The following is a 17,778-nucleotide window of genomic DNA, read 5'->3' as shown; positions in this document are numbered from 1 at the left end:
CTTCCTTCCTTCCTTCCTTCCTTCCTTCCTTCCTTCCTTCCTTCCTAACATTTATTTATTTTTGAGAGAAAGAAAGAGAGGCAGAGACAGTGAGAGAGCAGGGAAAGAGCAGAAAGAAGGAGACACAGAATCTGAAGCAGGCTCCAGGCTCTGAGCTGTCAGCACAGAGCCTGATATGGAGCTTGAACTCATGGGCCACGAGATCATGACCTGAGCCAAAAGTCAGATGCTCAACCAATTGAGCCACCCAGGTGCCCCACCTCTGTCAATGTTTCTAATAGAGTTTAGCCAATTTCAGTCTTCCTTCTAAGATATTGTTGATTCCATATAATTTAGTACCAAGTCATATACTATCTTCTGTTGCTTGTCTTTATTTCTTGTCTTTTAAAAGCAGCTTCCTGTCTAACAACTGTTTAGAATCCTCCACAGAAATTAGAACTCTACTGGGTATACAGTAAGCACCCAATAAACAACTGCTAACTACCAGTTTAGAATTACCTTATTTTACTCAGTTCCTGACAATTATAGATTTGTACATTTCTGCTTTATTCAAGTTTAAAATTTAAATATATCAGACTCACCACTACTTCATTCCACAAAGGAGTTGAGGTGGCTGGTGTTGTTTTAATTTACTCTCATATAGCTCCAAAATGTTGAAAACATGCATCTTGTGTCTTACTTTGCAAAAGTGGATAAATACCTCATTAAACTGTTAAGCTATAACTGAATAAATATATTGTTCATATCATTACATTTGTAAACCAAAAAAAAAGTAAAATCAAACTTTAATCATAGAAAAAGCAAATACATTTTCAAAGTAAATAAAATATTAAAACTGAAAAAAGCAAATTAATTTTTAAAATGGAATGCCCAAGAAATAGTGAGCATTTGTTCATGCCTACCCAGTATCCTTCCTCTTTTTTTTGATAGCATTCTGGTTTTTCCTTAAAGTATCTATGCTTCCCCACATAGTTCACATAGTTCCAATGAAGCTGGACTTTTTCGTTTACTAGCTCTAGGCAGAGTATCAAATGACTTAAGCCAATCAACACATTCCACTCTATTGGATACAAACTGGGTCAAGTTTGGGCAAAAGAAGTAAAATGGTCCAATCAGTCAAGTTCAGGATTCTCTTTTCGACAGCTAGGACTTATGGCATCCCTATTTTGACCCTAAACAAGAAAAAGATGGCTCCAATCTTAGGTCCACAAGGGAAACCAACTTAAAATAAAGCTTCCAGAAATCATAGCAAAGAGAAAAAGAAAATCCGGTCCCTTATTTATGAATAAGCCAGTGGAAGAAAAAAAAAAAAACTGAAAAAACATTAATGTACTAATGGAGCTTACCTTACCTATTTAAACTTTATATTCATGAAAGCCAAGAAAGTCCCTTTTTTAATTACCTGAGTATAAAGTAAGTTGTTCCTTTATTTGCAGTTGAAGGCATTCTAGTTAATAGAAATATCTATACTAAAATATAGCTTACCCTACTGTATTTAGTTTAAAATGAAGCATTTTCCAGAAAATCTGGAATATCATAAAATTTATCACAGAAATAAAAGTATTAAAATCAAAATTTATTATTATATTAAAAATATATCATTCAGTGACCCTGAGGCACATCTGCAGAAAAAGTATGAAATCAATATTGAAGAATAAGGTTAAACTACAAAAAAAAATTAAGTGGGTTATTTTCAGTAAAGAAATAAACTTTCCCTTCCAAGAGATGAGATTTTAAAATAATTGTTTTCTGTGTGAGTGGCAAACAAAATAAGGTATTCAGTGGTAAGTTTTCTTCCATTGTTATTTCTGCACATATAATGCTAACTTTCATTTAAGCTACTGATAGAAATGGCAAGTTTACCACTGGATTTAATGCTTTCTCACTATATCACATAAAATTTTATAACAATCTATAAGAATGCATATGTTCTACATGTAATTTTTAATGATAACAACTAAAATTAAATTTGAAGATGTTATGCCCTGACTAATATCTACAGTTGTAATAAAAATGTCTCAATATCAGAGATGAAACCTTAACATAAAGTTAATAAATATTTGAATAGTAAAATTGGGTGGAGATTAGTTCCCTGATACATTTTAAGAAAATTTTTCTAAATTTTAAAATTACCGACCTACATAAATTACTGGGTTCATATCTTTACGTCTTTATATATATATCTTTATAAATCTTATTGTAATTTGCGTGGTACACATGGCAGTTGCTTTAAAATGTGTATTATTGAGCAACTTCATAAATGACCCAGTAGCTTAGAAGCAAAAGAAAATGTGTCATCTCCCAAAGGGAAAAGATTGACTGCGATGTATAGGTCCACAATATTGAAAAAAATTAAGTTAATAACAGTCATTGTAGGGTGCTTTTATTTTCCCCTAATAGAGTAAAATCCATAAACTTGAAATAATTATTTTTAATTAAGCCATAGTACTAATTCAATTGGTTATTATTTTATCAGTCTGAAGTTGATTAAACCTAATCAGGATCAAAGAGTTTCTTATGCTCCATATTAATATACTCAAAATAAGCTACAACTCTTTTAGTTCTCTCACATATTATACAAAAAAAGAAAAATTTAAGTAGTGATGACTGAAAAGTTTTCTTATTTCTAACCAGCTGCCTTTGAGAAAATAAAATGCTGCTCCAAGTCTTTTGCTTTTTACTTTAAAATTATTTTTAATGTTTATTTTTATTTTTGAGAGAGAGATCAGGGAGGAGCAGAGACAGAGGGAGACACAAAATCTGAAGTAGGCTTCAGGCTCTGAGCTGTCAACACAGAGCCCGACGCGGGGCCCGAACCCACAAACTGTGAGACCATGACCTGAGCTGAGTCAGTCGATGAACTGACTGAGCCACTCAGGCACCACAATGCTGCACCAAGTCTTCAAAAGCACATCTAACATCAAAACACAAAATGGTTCATTTGGATCAACTTATCGAAAGCCACATTGATACTCTGTCAACAGCTGCAACTAGTCAACTTAGCTTTGTTAAATACAGAAGGTAATCATACAGCATTCTTTATTGCCCAATAACTTGCATCTAGAAAGTCCAAATATTTAATGAAATGAAATTATTGCTTCTTTCAGCAATGTCAATCATTTTTTGCCATTTAATGATTGGAGTACTTGATATTCTAATTTAAAAATTAAAACATTTGGTCAAGAGCATGCAGACACAAAAACACACAAACACACTGACACACTCCATTAGGATTCAAACATTTAAAAAAATTTTTCACTGTAAAATTTTCAATTTCTCTGCAAAATAGTTGCTGTAAGTTTTCTTAGTTACTCAAAAGTGGTTGGAATTATAATGTTATTCTTACCTCATACTTAATATTAACAGTTGGGGATAACCAAAGTTTCATTCAGATCATGCTACACATATTATACCAAGAGAAATTAAAACGAGACCTAGTGATATACACAGGTTCAGTAATGTTTGAGAAACAGAGTAGTTTAAGAGCAACCAAAGTCTTAGTATAGAACTCTACCCTTACTAAGTGTGGGTTTGGGTGTGTGCTGATTTGCCCTTCTCTAAGCTCTTTTAAAATTTGCTGGAGAGTTAGAGCAGACAGTGCTCCCAGGGCAGTGCTGAGACTATGAAAGAAAATAGATCCATTAAAATAACCAGCCCCAAGTGATATACTAGGTATTTAAAAGCTGCTTAACACAAGTTCTAATTCACAACTTGCCAAAGATATAATCTTAAAGAATGAATATTGTCAATCTAATGATCCAAAAACTCATGAACCACATGAACCACTTAGACATGAGCCCAGACTTTGTGTCTTTTGGAGCACTTTTTAAATAATTTATATCTTGAAATAAAACCATATACACAAAGGATTTAAGGTTATTTAAACTATATATGTATATAATACACACACACACACACACATCCATAATCAAGATAAGGCAATAAAAGCAGACCTAAACAAACTTTGGCTGCAGAGACTTAGCAGAGATAAGAAAAACCCAGAATGAGGCAGGTGCAATAACTGAACTTTTGGGTTTTGGCAGCCATAGAAATAAGGAAAATGCAATAGATGATGGGAAACGTCATACTTTTAAAAAACAGAAACTTGCTGATTGCCATCCACAATCCTGAGTTCATAAAAGGGACAAAGACACAGAAGTTGGTTGTCTAAATGTGCCCGAGGCTGTTTCTTGGAAGAGCTCTTAGGTACCTATATGTTACAGGAAGAATCATTGTGGAAAGGAGAGAGAATTCTTATTCAGGAAAATAAACTCTAATTAGAATCTGAGGTGGCAAGGTTGATTCACGGTACTCCTGAAAACTGTGTGACACATCCTTACTGAGACAGAGGCTGTCTTACTCCAGCCTAGAGGGACCTATAGCAACACTTTCCTTCAAAGTGTTTGATATGCTATAAAAACTTGGGTGCAAGAGTTGTTGATCTCAAAATAGAGAAGCTACATCTGGCACCCGAATAATTTTGAGGGAAGAGGTCATTCTTCAAGGCTCACCCATCAAATTATATAAGGATGCCCTATTTACTCTTTATCCTCCTACAAAAAACTTTAAACAAGAATATATTTTGATAGTTCTGCCTAGATGTATTGGCTTCAAAATGTATCCAGAAACAATCATCTAGGCTGATCTGTCAGATGTGTTTTCTGGAGCATGCCTGCTCCAAATAATTGTCATGCCAACCGACACAATGATGATTATTATGACCTTTGATGGCGATATTTTAACAGATATAACTGCAAAAATGGATTACTCTTAGTTTGTGTTCATAAGGTATTATCGTTGCCCTTGAACAGAATTCTTACCTTCCTTTTGTTTGTGGCAAGTGAATATTTATTACATCATGTAAGTATACCATCAGATAGCTTAGATTTAAGTACCTTTAAAGATCTAATATTAGAACATGGTCCATCATTAGATAGTGCTTTCCCTTCCTGATGTTAAAAAACTACACTATTTAAGAAAGCTTATATTATCTGAGATTGCTGACAGCATCTGGTAGCTTGGCCTCAAACAGTTCCTGGCTATAAAATCAGCAGGTAACAAAAGAATTGGTAAATGGTTTATGAAAATTTATACTGTTTGAAGAATGTTCTCAGTGAGTTGAAAGATTGTAACAAATATTAGCAATGAAATAGTTTTGCCCCAAATTCCCCGCTTCTCATGTAAGGTAATACAATAAGAGGCTGGGACTTGAAATATCTTAAGAAAACATAGGAAGGGCAGCCTGGTTTAACAGTTGAAATAAAAACAAAAATAAGGATATTTGTATGTAAGCAATCCTTTACCTTCTGCCTTCAAAATGTGTTTTTCGTGCGTCAGAAATGAAGAACAGCTTGTTCCTTTATTAACTCATATTTTATTAAATTTATTAAATAAATACCAGGATTAAAATAGATGTTATGTTACAACAGAAAATGGAAAAAATTAATTAGATAAAGAAAACACACACAAAAAAGTGATGCTTTTAAATGTGGATGTTTTAACTACCCAAAGTTAATAAAGAGGCTATTTTGTTGTATCCCTAGTGGGTACATTAGTGCTTAGTGTATGGTATGTGTTCAATGAATATAGTTGTTTTTCTTTCTTGCTGTTTGTAGCAAGTGCTTTTTCTAATCATTCAGCTTCATGTTCTTTGTTCCAAACCAATGTCATACCAAGGACAGTTTACATATTGCTAATCACTGAAGATGAAATTTCTGTATAATCTTTTCTCTACCACTACCTCTAGAAAATAATTTCTCAGATGAAACAACAGATTTATTAATTAAAATTCCCTTTCATTTAATTAGTGTTCCAAACCATTTATTACTTATTCAATAATTTAAGTAGATAAAGCATTATATTTAATTATTAAGATAAAAGCTAACATTTATATTACATGTATTAAGTACCAGGTACTGCTCTAATATTTTACATGTATTAACCCATTTAATATTTAAAATTTACCCTGTATAGTAAATAGTAGTATGCCTATTTTATAGATGGTGAAATGGAGTCACTGAGAGGTTAAGTAACAAGGCCAAGGTAACACAAATAAAAAGTGATTGGGTAGGGCTCCTAACCACTAGACTATAGAATTTCTCATGAAGTCTCCATCTCTGCATGTAGTATTCCTGGATTACTTAAACATATGTTATTACCTTTCTTTTCTTATTCCAGAGTGGAATTTGCCCAGATCCTGTGTTTGTCTCTACTTTGTGATGTATTTATCTTACTCTCCTGAAAAGATATGCCTTTGTTGTTTTGCATTTTAATATCAAGGTGTTATTCGACTGCTTATGTTTCATGCTCTTCATAACCTCAAGTCAACATGTCATTTAAAGTTAAAATTTTAAAGGTTACAATTCAAATTACTATACCAAGTTATGTTCAGACAGAGAGTTAATAAATGTCTTTAAATGACATTGTTGGTTCACATGTATTTTAATTCCTAAAAATCCATCCAAAATTTTAAAGGGTTGCTATTTGTAAATAAAAAAATATGTACTTTGAGGCACCTGGGTGGCTCAGTTAGCTGGGCATCTCTTTCTTGATTTTGGTTTAGGTCAGGATCTCACAGTCATGGGACTGAGCCCCATATCAGGCTTGCACTGCTTGGGGTTCTCTCTCTTCCTCTCTTTCTGCCCCTCCCCCCCCATGCTCATTTGCTTGCTCTCTCAAAATAAATAAATAAACAATTAAAATAAAATAAAATCATTAAACAAAAAGTATTTCCTAATTTTTTTGAAAAGAACAGAATATATAAAGTCGGTCATGCAAACACACTCTAATGAAGCTTTAACCTGTTCTTCATAAATCCAATTTTCTACAGAATATGATGTCCTAATCTACCATTTTTACACGTGGAGCTTACCACTTTGTTTTAGTATTCACTTTTTAAGAGAATAATTCATTTTAACTTTTTGGCTGAATAAAATCTTAGCCAAGGACCATATAAGGACAACAGCTCTGTGATTCGCGGGATAGAAAAATGCAGGCGGCAGGCTTTTAATAAGTCAGCTAATGTAAAAATATCTTCATTGATTTGCAGATTCTTTGGGCTTTCTAAATAATCATATGTTCTATAGAAAACAACATTTTCATCTTTTCCTTTTCCATTCATATTCTTAATTTATTACATTGGCTAAAGATTGAACACAATGTTCAACAGTATCACTAAGAAGAATCTTTTTCTTGCCACTGGCTTTCATGAGAATACCTTTAATAACTTATTCTAAATGGTTTTGCAGTGGTTTGGGTATATTTCCCCTGTCGCAGCCTGATATTCCTCACTGGGTAATTTTTTTAGGTTATTAAAATGTAATCTATTGATATGAATACATGTTAAATATATCATCGAAAATAATATTAAAATATTGGGCATAAAAATATCTATAATGGAGAACTAAAATAACCCATAAAGTTACTACCATTAGTTCTGAAAAGTGGTAACTGCCCAAATACAAGGTGTAGAATGGAACTTTATTTTTAAAGAAAACCAACCCAGACTGATCAAGATCATTGGATGTTTTTTAAATAGCAATTTAAAGTTATTTTTCCACGCTTTCAACTTGTACGTTAGCTTCAGTGAAAAATTAATAAGAAAAATAAACCAAAAGAAACACAAACTATACTTCAGAACGTATATTTAAGTCTCCCGTGTACTAAGAATTGTGTTTCATAAGAGAACACTCTAAGTGAATGAATGTCTGAGTGAAAATGTCCCAAATGTAGATAGGTGTCCCAGTGTACATGAATCCCTTTACTTGGAAATGCCTCACTTTTGTGGAATGCCTTTAGTTATGTTCTAAAGCTAACACTAGTTAGTTTTGTTCTAACTAAGGTTTACTAATACTACACTGCAGACACTTCAAAAATCTTTTTTACTATTTTACCTTAAGTAAGTGTAAACAACTCTTCTCTGGCTTATGTTATTCCATTTAGAATTTTCCACATTCGAATTACTCTCTGAAAGCGAATTTCAAAAATAATACTTAAAAACATATTTTGATCATTGCATTTCAATTTTCATCACCCAGAATATCTAATAGGAGAATTCTATTTGATCCATTAATCTGAAGCTGCACGTGTCTTTAGCTGATCAGTCTGTATCCTAAATGTCCTAACTACTGAATTACTTAAACTAGTACATTACCACTGTATCTGTGTTTAGGATAATGCAATTTTATGCACCTGAACTAACAGTGTTCCAAAGAGCATGTGGAAAAAAAACAGTCACGGGAGCTACAGATTGCATTTTTAGTAGTAACTTACTTAAAAAATTTTTTTAACATTTTATTTATTTTTGAGAGACAGCAAACAGGGGAGAGGCAAAGAGAGGTAGACACAGAATCTGAAGCAGGCTCCAGGCTTTGAGCTGGCAGCACAGAGCCCAAAGCAGGGCTCACATCCATGGACAGTGAGATCATGACCTGAGCCAAAGTCGGACATTTAAATGACTGACCACCCACGTGCCCCTTTAGTAGAACTTCTTAACCTGTGTCAAGGAACTGACTTTGCTTCTGTCTCCACTGTGCATGTGGAGGCATGCAGAGGCTGCTCTGACACAAAGGAGCCATCACTGCATCTACCATTAACAACGGCAGCTAGCGGGTGCCTGGGTGACTCGGTTGAGCATCTGACTCTTGGTGTTGGTTGGGGTCACCATCTCGTGGTTTGTGGGTTCAGACCCCCTGGTGGGCTCTGTGTGGCAGGGAAGAGCCTGCTTGCAATTCTCTCTCTCTCTCCCTCTGTCTCTGCTCCCCCCACCCCCCACATTTCTAAATATAGATAAACGTAACCAAAATTTTATCTATCTATCTATCTATAAAACAATGATAGCTAATAGTCACTGAGTTCTTATGCCAGGTATTGTTCTAAGTGCTGTACTTGGATTAACTAATTCAATTCTCATATCCTCTATAAAGGAGGTATTATTATGATGCTGACCCATTTATAGTTCTCCAAACTGCATCAAGGTGATCTTTTCAAAATCCAAATCTTATCTTTTTCTGTCTCCCACCTTTACCTCAGGCTGGTAGAGGGCTTAGGATAAACATCTTAAAACAAGATCCTTAACATGGCTCACAGAGTCCTGCAGGCTGTGATTTGCTCCCTCACCCTCATATGTACCACATTTCCCCTTCATGTTTCAGTCCCCAGATTTCTTTTGGCCTCTCACATGTACTATTTCATTTTCCCACAGCACACTGCAACTCCTCTTACCTCTGACTTTCACATTAATTCCTTTTTTAAAGAGAACAATTGCTGGAGGGCATTATGCTCAGTAAAATAAACCAGAGAAAGATAAATACTACATGGTATCACTTATATGTGGAATCTTTTTTTAATTGAACTCACAGGACCAGAAAGTACAAAAATGGTTTTCAAGGGTTGAGGGGTGAGGGAAACAGGGAGAGGGTGGCAAAAGTACATAAACTTTCAGTTATAAGATGAGTAAATTCTGAGGATCTAATGTATAACATGATGACTATATAGTTAATAACACTGGGCTATACAATTGAAATTTGCTAAAAGAGGAGAACTTAAATGTGCTCACTTTAAAAAGTAAGAAAAAGAGAGAGAGAAAGGAAAATAAACCTATACGTTAGGTCATGAACATGTTAATTAACCTGGAATCCTTTCACAATGTATACAAATATCCAATTATCACACTGTACACTTTAAATAATTTACAATCTTATTTGTCAGTTATACTTCACTGAAGCTGGAAAAAATAGATATAAAAAATAAAATTATCTATGAGTTAAAAAAAAAAACACAGTTCAGTCACTACTTCCTCTGGTCTCCCCCACTCCAACCCCAAGTTGTATCTCTAGCAAACATTAAGGGGCACAAATTGAATACCCAAACATGTGCTGAGGGAGGGAGGGAGAGAATGACTACTTCCAATAATTTTCTATTGGCAAGTTGTACTTCATTTACTTAGTGTCATGTTTTCACATTTTTGTGTTGTTTTGTGACCTTTGTCTGGAAGGATCATTGCTTTGAGGTCTTCCTAGCATCTTAGTTGCTGTGGAATGCACACATTGTGCTGTTAAGTGTGAGGTAAGGAGCAAACCGCTCTGGTTCTATTTTAACTATTTGCTGCCAGAGGTGCTTATCCTCCATTTTAACTCAGAAGGACAGAAGAAGGGTCCTCTGTATGGAATTTGAACTCTATTTCTATGAAGAGAAATATAGATCCATGTTAGCCATTTTGTTCTTCTTCCTACAAGTCTCACCTTTCTACAAATTTAGTTCCTTCAAAATACGATAATAGTGGACATGGATAGGCTTCTAAAGTGATAAATAAATGGGTATCTACTGTAGATTTACAATGATGTTTATGTCTTAGTTCATTCAAGTTTCAGGACAAGATAGCAACTAGTATTCAGCCTTGCCACATCACGTGTCCCCAGATAAATAAACATAAAGACAAAATATAAATGTATCAGTTTTATTTCAAAAATAGCAAACTGCCTTATTTTATTGCAAATGAAAATATTATCATGTCTTTTCAGATGTGAGTGTGTGTGAACAGACTAGTACTTTTAGTGTTGAAATTTTACTGGAATATGAGATAATTCTATTTTACGCAAAAATTTAAAGATGGCAATTTTCATCATTACTCTAAACATTATCAGAGAATGGAGAATTGGAAAAGCATACTTCCTTTGTTTGACTCAGAATGCTGAGGAACATAGATTCACTTGCAAATGTGCAATCATGCAATAAACTGATTTTCAGAGTCAAAAAGACAACATATGTGTCCCAAGTTCTTTCTCATCCTCTGTCAAATGAAAGTACATGTTCACCTTAACTTTAAATAATTTGTGTTACAATAATTTTCTTAATAAAAACAACTAAGAACCTTATTAAGAAAGAGCTATATGTATCTATTTGGAGAAAAAAATGCTAAAAAGATAACAATTTTTTTGGATCTGTGATTCTGGATCCCATCTTATATACTCTGTGTGTGTGTGTGTGTGTGCGCGCGCGTGCCCACGCACGTGTGACAGAATGGAATGTTCCATTATGAGTTTTTGTTTTAAGAGCCAGGGATGGCTCCAAGGCCATATGGAAGCAATTCAGTGTAATGGGCATGCTGGCCAACTGTGTAGGCTCCTTCCTCTTCACAGCCCAATTCAAATTATTTGTGACAATGGGTGAAGGCCAATGAAGTAAAAATTATTGGAAGCTACACCTGACAAAACATTTGTCATTGCATAGGCATATGCACCCTAAAATTCTGGGGGTGTAACAATGGTCATGTAATCTTGTAACTGGCATTAATGGTTGGCCATGGTCTGAAAATCTAAAAGCTAACGAAAAAAAGTCTAATCATGTTTGTGTTACAAATAGAAAAGTTTTCCTCTGGAATGAAATTTCCAGGATTGAAAGAACAAAGAGTAGTGAACATAAAACAAGAGAAAGGATTCAAGAAAAATAGACATAAATTTTCAGTAAAATATGTTAAGCATACCAAATCAGAATATCTTATTTGGACTCACTAACCACTAAAATAGAATGAAAAGAGAAAAAAACTGTTTCTGGAATCCTCATAATACTAAAACACAGAAATTCAGGAAAAAGTAGAAAAATGCAAAAATTAATAAGAAAAATGAATCAAAAAGAAATACAAACTATACTTCAGAACGTATATTTAAGTCTCCCATGTGTTAAGAATTGTGTTTCATAAAAGAGCACTCTAAGAGAATGAATGCCTGAGTGAAAATGTCCCAAATGTAGATAGGTGTCCCAGTGTACATGAATCCCTTTACTTGGAAATGCCTCACTTTTGTGGAATGCTTTTAGTTATTCCCAGCATTTTAGCAACTAGATCCTGAGAAAATGGATGGCAATTGAGCCAGGGACCTAGCTCTTGTGGGAGGTAGGTAGGGTTATGAACTGGCCTAGAAGAGGCAGAAATTGTAGAGAAAGCTTATAAGGAAACAATGTACTATGTAGAGGACTATTGGAAGAAAGGTATCCATTACAAATGGCCCTGGGTTTGTGACTCAATCACTAATATGTTATGAGACCTTGGATTCCCTGCTTATGCATCAATTTTCCTTATATCCAAAATGAGAGTAATTGTTGCTAATTCACATCATTGTAAAGATAATTTGAGATTAAATAATACATAAAAATATACATTAAAATCAAGAGGCTGAGTGTAAGATATTACTATGGGGTTGTAATTTTGTGGCATCTGGAATCTCTTCCAACCCACACTTAGCTCCCTGGCACATACTTCCACATACTCTTTCAAGAGTCTTGTGGGAATTTCTGACTCATCCTTTCTTCTAATGAAGTCATATTTTCCTTTCTCTCTGTAACTATCAGGAAATTCAAACATCCCTGTCCCCATTGTATAAGGTAAAAGTCAGAAGGCTACATTTAACCACAAGTTTTATGGTGCCCATGTTCCACAATTTCACTTAGCTTCTACTGTGCAGAGACATTACCTATGCCAGGATTCACTGTGCTTTTCTTTTCTTTTTTTTAATTGCAGTCAAATAGACAGCACAAAAACCATCTTGCTTTGTAAAAACAAAAACAAAAAAAGATATTTTTAAAGTAACTATATTTTTTATGAGGGTCATTCTGATTTTAATAGCTTTACACAAGAAAATATAATTAAGATTGCAAGGAAAAATACTCTTATGTGAGGAACAAAAAGTCACATGTTATTGTGGAGAAAATTAAAGAGGGAAAATTTCTCAGGCCAGATTTTCTTGGCAACAACAGCAAAATCTCATCATTGTTTTGAACATTTTTGCAGAGCTCTAGAGTTTATAGTTCACAAAAAATACTATGAGAGAAGTTTTCACCTTAAACCTTTTGCACGGATGCTACTTCAGGTAAATCGGTTGACTTGGACCTTAACAGAGTTTGGGCCAGAAGAAAAAAGAATTTTAAAACAAACAGAGGGCTGATGGGGGTGGGGGAGAGGGGAAGGGGGGTGATGGCATTGAGAAGGGCACTTGGGATGAGCACTGGGTGTTATATGGAAACCAACGTGACAATAAACTATGAAAGAAAAAAAATTGTTTTCTGGGGTCTGTAGTGAAGGTTGAACTGTTACAAGAGTTCCAAGAAGCGGTTTTGCCCAGGGAAGAAGATTATGAGCAAGTAAAAGAATGAATCATCTTTGTCTCAGTTTGTCATCCATGAGGACAGAGTAAATGAAGAACAGAAGAGATAATATACACTATGTATCAGAGATAACACCTGGGAGTCAATATTATTTTTTGTACTATTATTAACATCTATTGTTAAAATGATTGGGATACACAACGAAGCTAATTCTTCTACAAGAATATATGTGCATATGTTTAGCCTCCAATCATATATATGCAAGGCATTATGACAAATCTTAAAAATACAGAGAAATGTGAGAAAAATAATCTTCTCCCAAGAAATGTACCACCTTGCAGAAATTGTAGACATACATAACAAAAAATAAACACCAGATAGGCAATATCAACGGGCCAAAAGTGCTACAAGAATTTAAAGGAGCTCATTACTCTGAGAGTGGCTTTTAATTTATTTTTCAAAATTTCTTTTACAATACATAATTGGAACAATTGTTTCAAAGTCATATAGCTGAATCTAATGGGTGTATAGGTTACAAAAGTGACCAATAATTGCCAGTACTAATAGCCAGGAAGCATTCCAGCATTACTTTGTAGGACTGTGTAGAGGATGTTCATATGCTGAGTAAAGATTGTCAGAAAGTGCCTACGTTTTCAGAAAGTAAGCAACCATCCTCAAAGCAAGTAGCATCCCTCCACTCACTCTAATCTGACTTCTAGCTCCATCATTCCACCAACACAGCTTGCACTGAGATCTTGATAAGATCTCCATGCAACCGAATCCAGGAGACCAAAGAACCAAGCCAGAGAACTACAAGGTCTGAGCAATATTTGAAATCGTATTGGGGCTTCAGATTGAGAAGTGACTCAGTAAAGACCACACTACTACCATGGTTGAGCACAGAAACTTAAACACCAGTGGACTGTTATACTGATCACATAATTCCATCTAAAATTCTTAAATTATTTCTGCTTGTGTTCTGAATTCATGAATTAAGGACACTGCCTACCAAAATTGGCACTGTGTCATATAAAGGTAAGCTTCCTATGGATCTCACAGTCTATGTAGAGAATGCAGAAAAATCCACAGATGTATACCTCTCCATTACCTAGGAGATCCATATATGTTTACTGAATATTTATCCCTTGGAGCTTTTCTTAATTCAACAAGAACCTTAGTGGTCCATTTCCAAAAAACTCAGAAGTTGGTCAAAAGCAAAGTACTATGCAGCTATCAACGTTCCTATAGTAACAGACTATTCTGCATTTGTCTTGCATTATGTTCATAGAAAGATATGGGAGAAAGTATAATTTGAGTACAAAATTCAGGATTTATATTGCACATTTGGTATTCTTATACCCCTTTTCTGGTTCTCAAATGGAAGGGAGTATCTAACTACCATGAGCATGGTCCTACCAACCCACCTGATGTCCATTGTTGTCATGCAAAAAAATCTATATCTTAAACAAGACTAATGAGAATCACATATGAAGGATTCATATCCTCTCCTAATGGTCCTTAAAACCATGCCTTTGGGATTTGTTCATACATAGGGGAAAAAAATCAACCAGTTTTATATAAATTCCTATATTTTAATCTCAATCATTAAATTATGGTTTTTTAAAGTTTATTTATTTATTTATGAGAGATAGACACAGCATGAGTTAGGGGAGGAGCAGAGAGAGAGGGAGACACAGAATCTGAAGCAGGCTCCAGACTCCAAGTTGTCAGCACAGAGCCTGATGTAGAGCCTGACCCAGGGCTAAAACTCCTGAACCATGAGGTCATGATCTGAGCTGAAGTCAGACGTCCAAACAACTGAGCCACCCAGACACCTCTAAATTACAAAATATTTTAAGTAATAGTAATTTTTGTTCTTTGGTAGTGCTGGCCACCTAAATTCAATATAGTAAATAATCTGATAGGGTTTATCAAATCACTTAGGCATTAAAAAAATCCTAAATTTTAATTATTAATTTTTTTCACTCCAAAACTTTCTTATAATATAAAACCAGTTTGAAGCTAGTTGTCAGGATTCCCTACAATATGAATCCTGAATTGAGCTAATTAAACACAAATAAAGATTGCTTTAATGATAATATAAATCTTCCTACAAGATCTGTTATAATCTGGCATGATTACGGCTATAAAGAATGGGCTCATTGACTCTTGAAAGCAAATTATCACTTAAGTGGTTTTAGCTTGTTCTTCTCGAAAAATCTCCAAAGCATATAAATTTCCAACAATCAGAGTATAATAACTGATATAACTTTTGATAAGCATTTATCTTGCAGTATTTGCTACTCATCAACTTTTATAAAATCACAATGTTCAACAGGTCATTTTGAGCAAAGTAACTAAGCTCTTTTTATAGATACTAACAGCACTAACAGTTAGCATGTGAACTTCCCATTAAAAGAAACTTCCTATGGGCAACTGAACTTGACCAGGCTTTCATTTCCACGCTTAAGTACACAAACTACTGATTTATACACATAGTTAAACCTGTATTTAGCGAATCTTACTGCAGTGTTCTTAAGCCCAGTTTTCTCTTCTATTCTCTAAAGCAGTGGTTCTCACTGTGTTCCTGAACTGGAAGCATCAGTGTTATGTGAGAAATGTAAATTCTCAGGTCCCACTCCAGAAATGAACCAGAAACTCTGGGGTTGGGGCCAGAAACACAAGTTTCAACAAGCCCTGTAGGTGATTATGATGCCAGCTAAAGTTTGGAACCTTTGCTCTAGAGCAAAAAGATGTTCTCTTGCTATAAAGAAAAGATTTCAATCCCTTAGTTTAGAGCAGTAGATTTTGTCAAGTCCTGTGTCTCTAAGCCCAAGGTGCCATTATACCTCATACAATATATGGGAATTCTTTACAGATGGTATCATTTAAAAAATTTTTTCATTTAATGAAGATTTTACAATATGGAATATTCTCATAAATGTAAAAATAGAGATGTGTATTTGAGTTTTAAAAGAAAGATTGTGCTTTAAAAGAAAAAAGTGTGGTTATTTCAAACACTATGAAATGATAGAGATAAAAATAAAAAACATCTTGTCTGTCATAATTTCAACAGGTTCTTCCCTAGGATCAAAGTCAAAGAAAAGAGGGCTGATTCTAACTTTTGCCCTGTAGTGTTATTTATACCTCTAGAGCCATGTCTACATGATGAATGAATGAACAAAATAGGTAGAGATATTCTTACACAAAGACCCTCAGAAGCAAGCTGGTAAGATTATCCCAAAGAATAGATAGAGAGGAATTGGTTTATTTTGCTAATAGCCCCCATGGCATGGCCTGTGATATCAGAAAAGCTAAAATCTTTGAAAAAGAGACAGAAGAAATGGATTTTAAAAGATATACCCCTCAATTTCTACATAAATTCATAATAGATACCAAAAGTAAGACTTTGGGCAAAGCAATATTTCTTCACTCAGAAAATAGGGATCAAGTTTATAATATGATATATTTTGATCATTCTTTTAATTAAAAAATTCTTCATTTTAAGAACATGCATTTTCTATCCTATATAATTGTTATTACATGTATTATAAGGCTGTGGGTCACAAAGTTTCTTGTTTCCTTTAGGAGTTTTATAAAGTCCACATTTGGGGTATGAGGTAATTAGTGTGATTCCTACTTCAGAGCAGATCTCCCACTGGAATGCTAATCTTTTGAGAATTTTTAAAATTTAAGGAGAGAAACTACTTTTATAGCACAACATAGAACTTGCATGAATAATTCATATTTCACAGATGTCACTGTCATTCTGGAAGAAAACACTTTATATGCTTTTTTAATGCATATAAAGAGAATGATAGATTGTGCAGTTGTCAAATCTTCAGTTATATTAAGAGGGAAATCATAATACATCAAAAAATATATATGTATATCATAGCATGAGTTAATAAAATAATGTGGCTAAAATAAATAACAGAAGTATTTATAGCAAATTTAACTACCCAACAGCTGGCTCAACCCATTAAGTCAATTTCACAAAGCTGTTCTAATTTAAAGTCATTCACACTAGAGAAAATCTGAACGCAATACCTGAGACTGTGCATTAATATTGGCTCCTTCCTTAACAAGAACTTTGACAACTTCTGCTTGTCCAGCCAAAGACGCAATGTGAAGAGCAGTGTTTCCCTTCTGTTTTGGAGAAACAAAATAGAAAATATTAGAGGTTTCCTAATTTTGTAGACATCGAATGTACAAGCATTTTCAGTTTCGCTTATTGATCACTTCAAGTGGTTAAAGCTTGTCATTCTAACCAAGATAGTAGCCCACCTTGGAAGGGAATAAGTTGTCTGCCATCTAAACACTGAGCCTCCCGTACAGTATTTTCCTTTTCTATGCTTTACCATTCTGGTGAGGTGTCGGGCCAGTCTGTATTTTGACAATCATGTGTGCATGAGGTGTTAGAAATCCAGGTTAACTGGCCATATTCCTAATTCTTTCCAGCACTCTTTATGTCCATCCCTGCTCAGACTGAAGCCCCAGCTGGAGGCTTGAGTGCCTGTAGCCTCGCCTCTCTCCATCTCTCACAACCCTATAATCACCCTCTAGCTCTGGGCAACAAGCTTCATTCTGACTAACTACTGTTTTCCTCCAAATTAAAATTTCACCTTCTAACGATAAAGATTTGTCACCCGTGATGATAATTATAAATTTTTATATATG

At 34.4% G+C, this 17,778-nt stretch overlaps 1 protein-coding gene across 2 annotated transcripts in view; it reads right to left on the bottom strand.

Moving 5' to 3' along the window:
• Nucleotides 1–17,778, bottom strand: part of ANK2 (ankyrin 2) — a 232,677-nt gene that overhangs the window by 151,590 nt on the left and 63,309 nt on the right. For both annotated transcript variants that reach the window (XM_039217257.1, XM_039217258.1), the window contains exon 4: nt 17,149–17,247. In XM_039217257.1, the coding sequence (XP_039073188.1) occupies nt 17,149–17,247 (99 nt within the window). The remainder of the gene's footprint in view (nt 1–17,148; nt 17,248–17,778) is intronic.

Source organism: Hyaena hyaena, unplaced genomic scaffold (genome assembly GCF_003009895.1).
Source record: "Hyaena hyaena isolate Hyena2069 unplaced genomic scaffold, ASM300989v1 scaffold_674, whole genome shotgun sequence".
Taxonomy (NCBI): Eukaryota; Metazoa; Chordata; class Mammalia; order Carnivora; family Hyaenidae; genus Hyaena; species Hyaena hyaena.
This window is presented reverse-complemented; position numbering and strand designations above follow the sequence as displayed.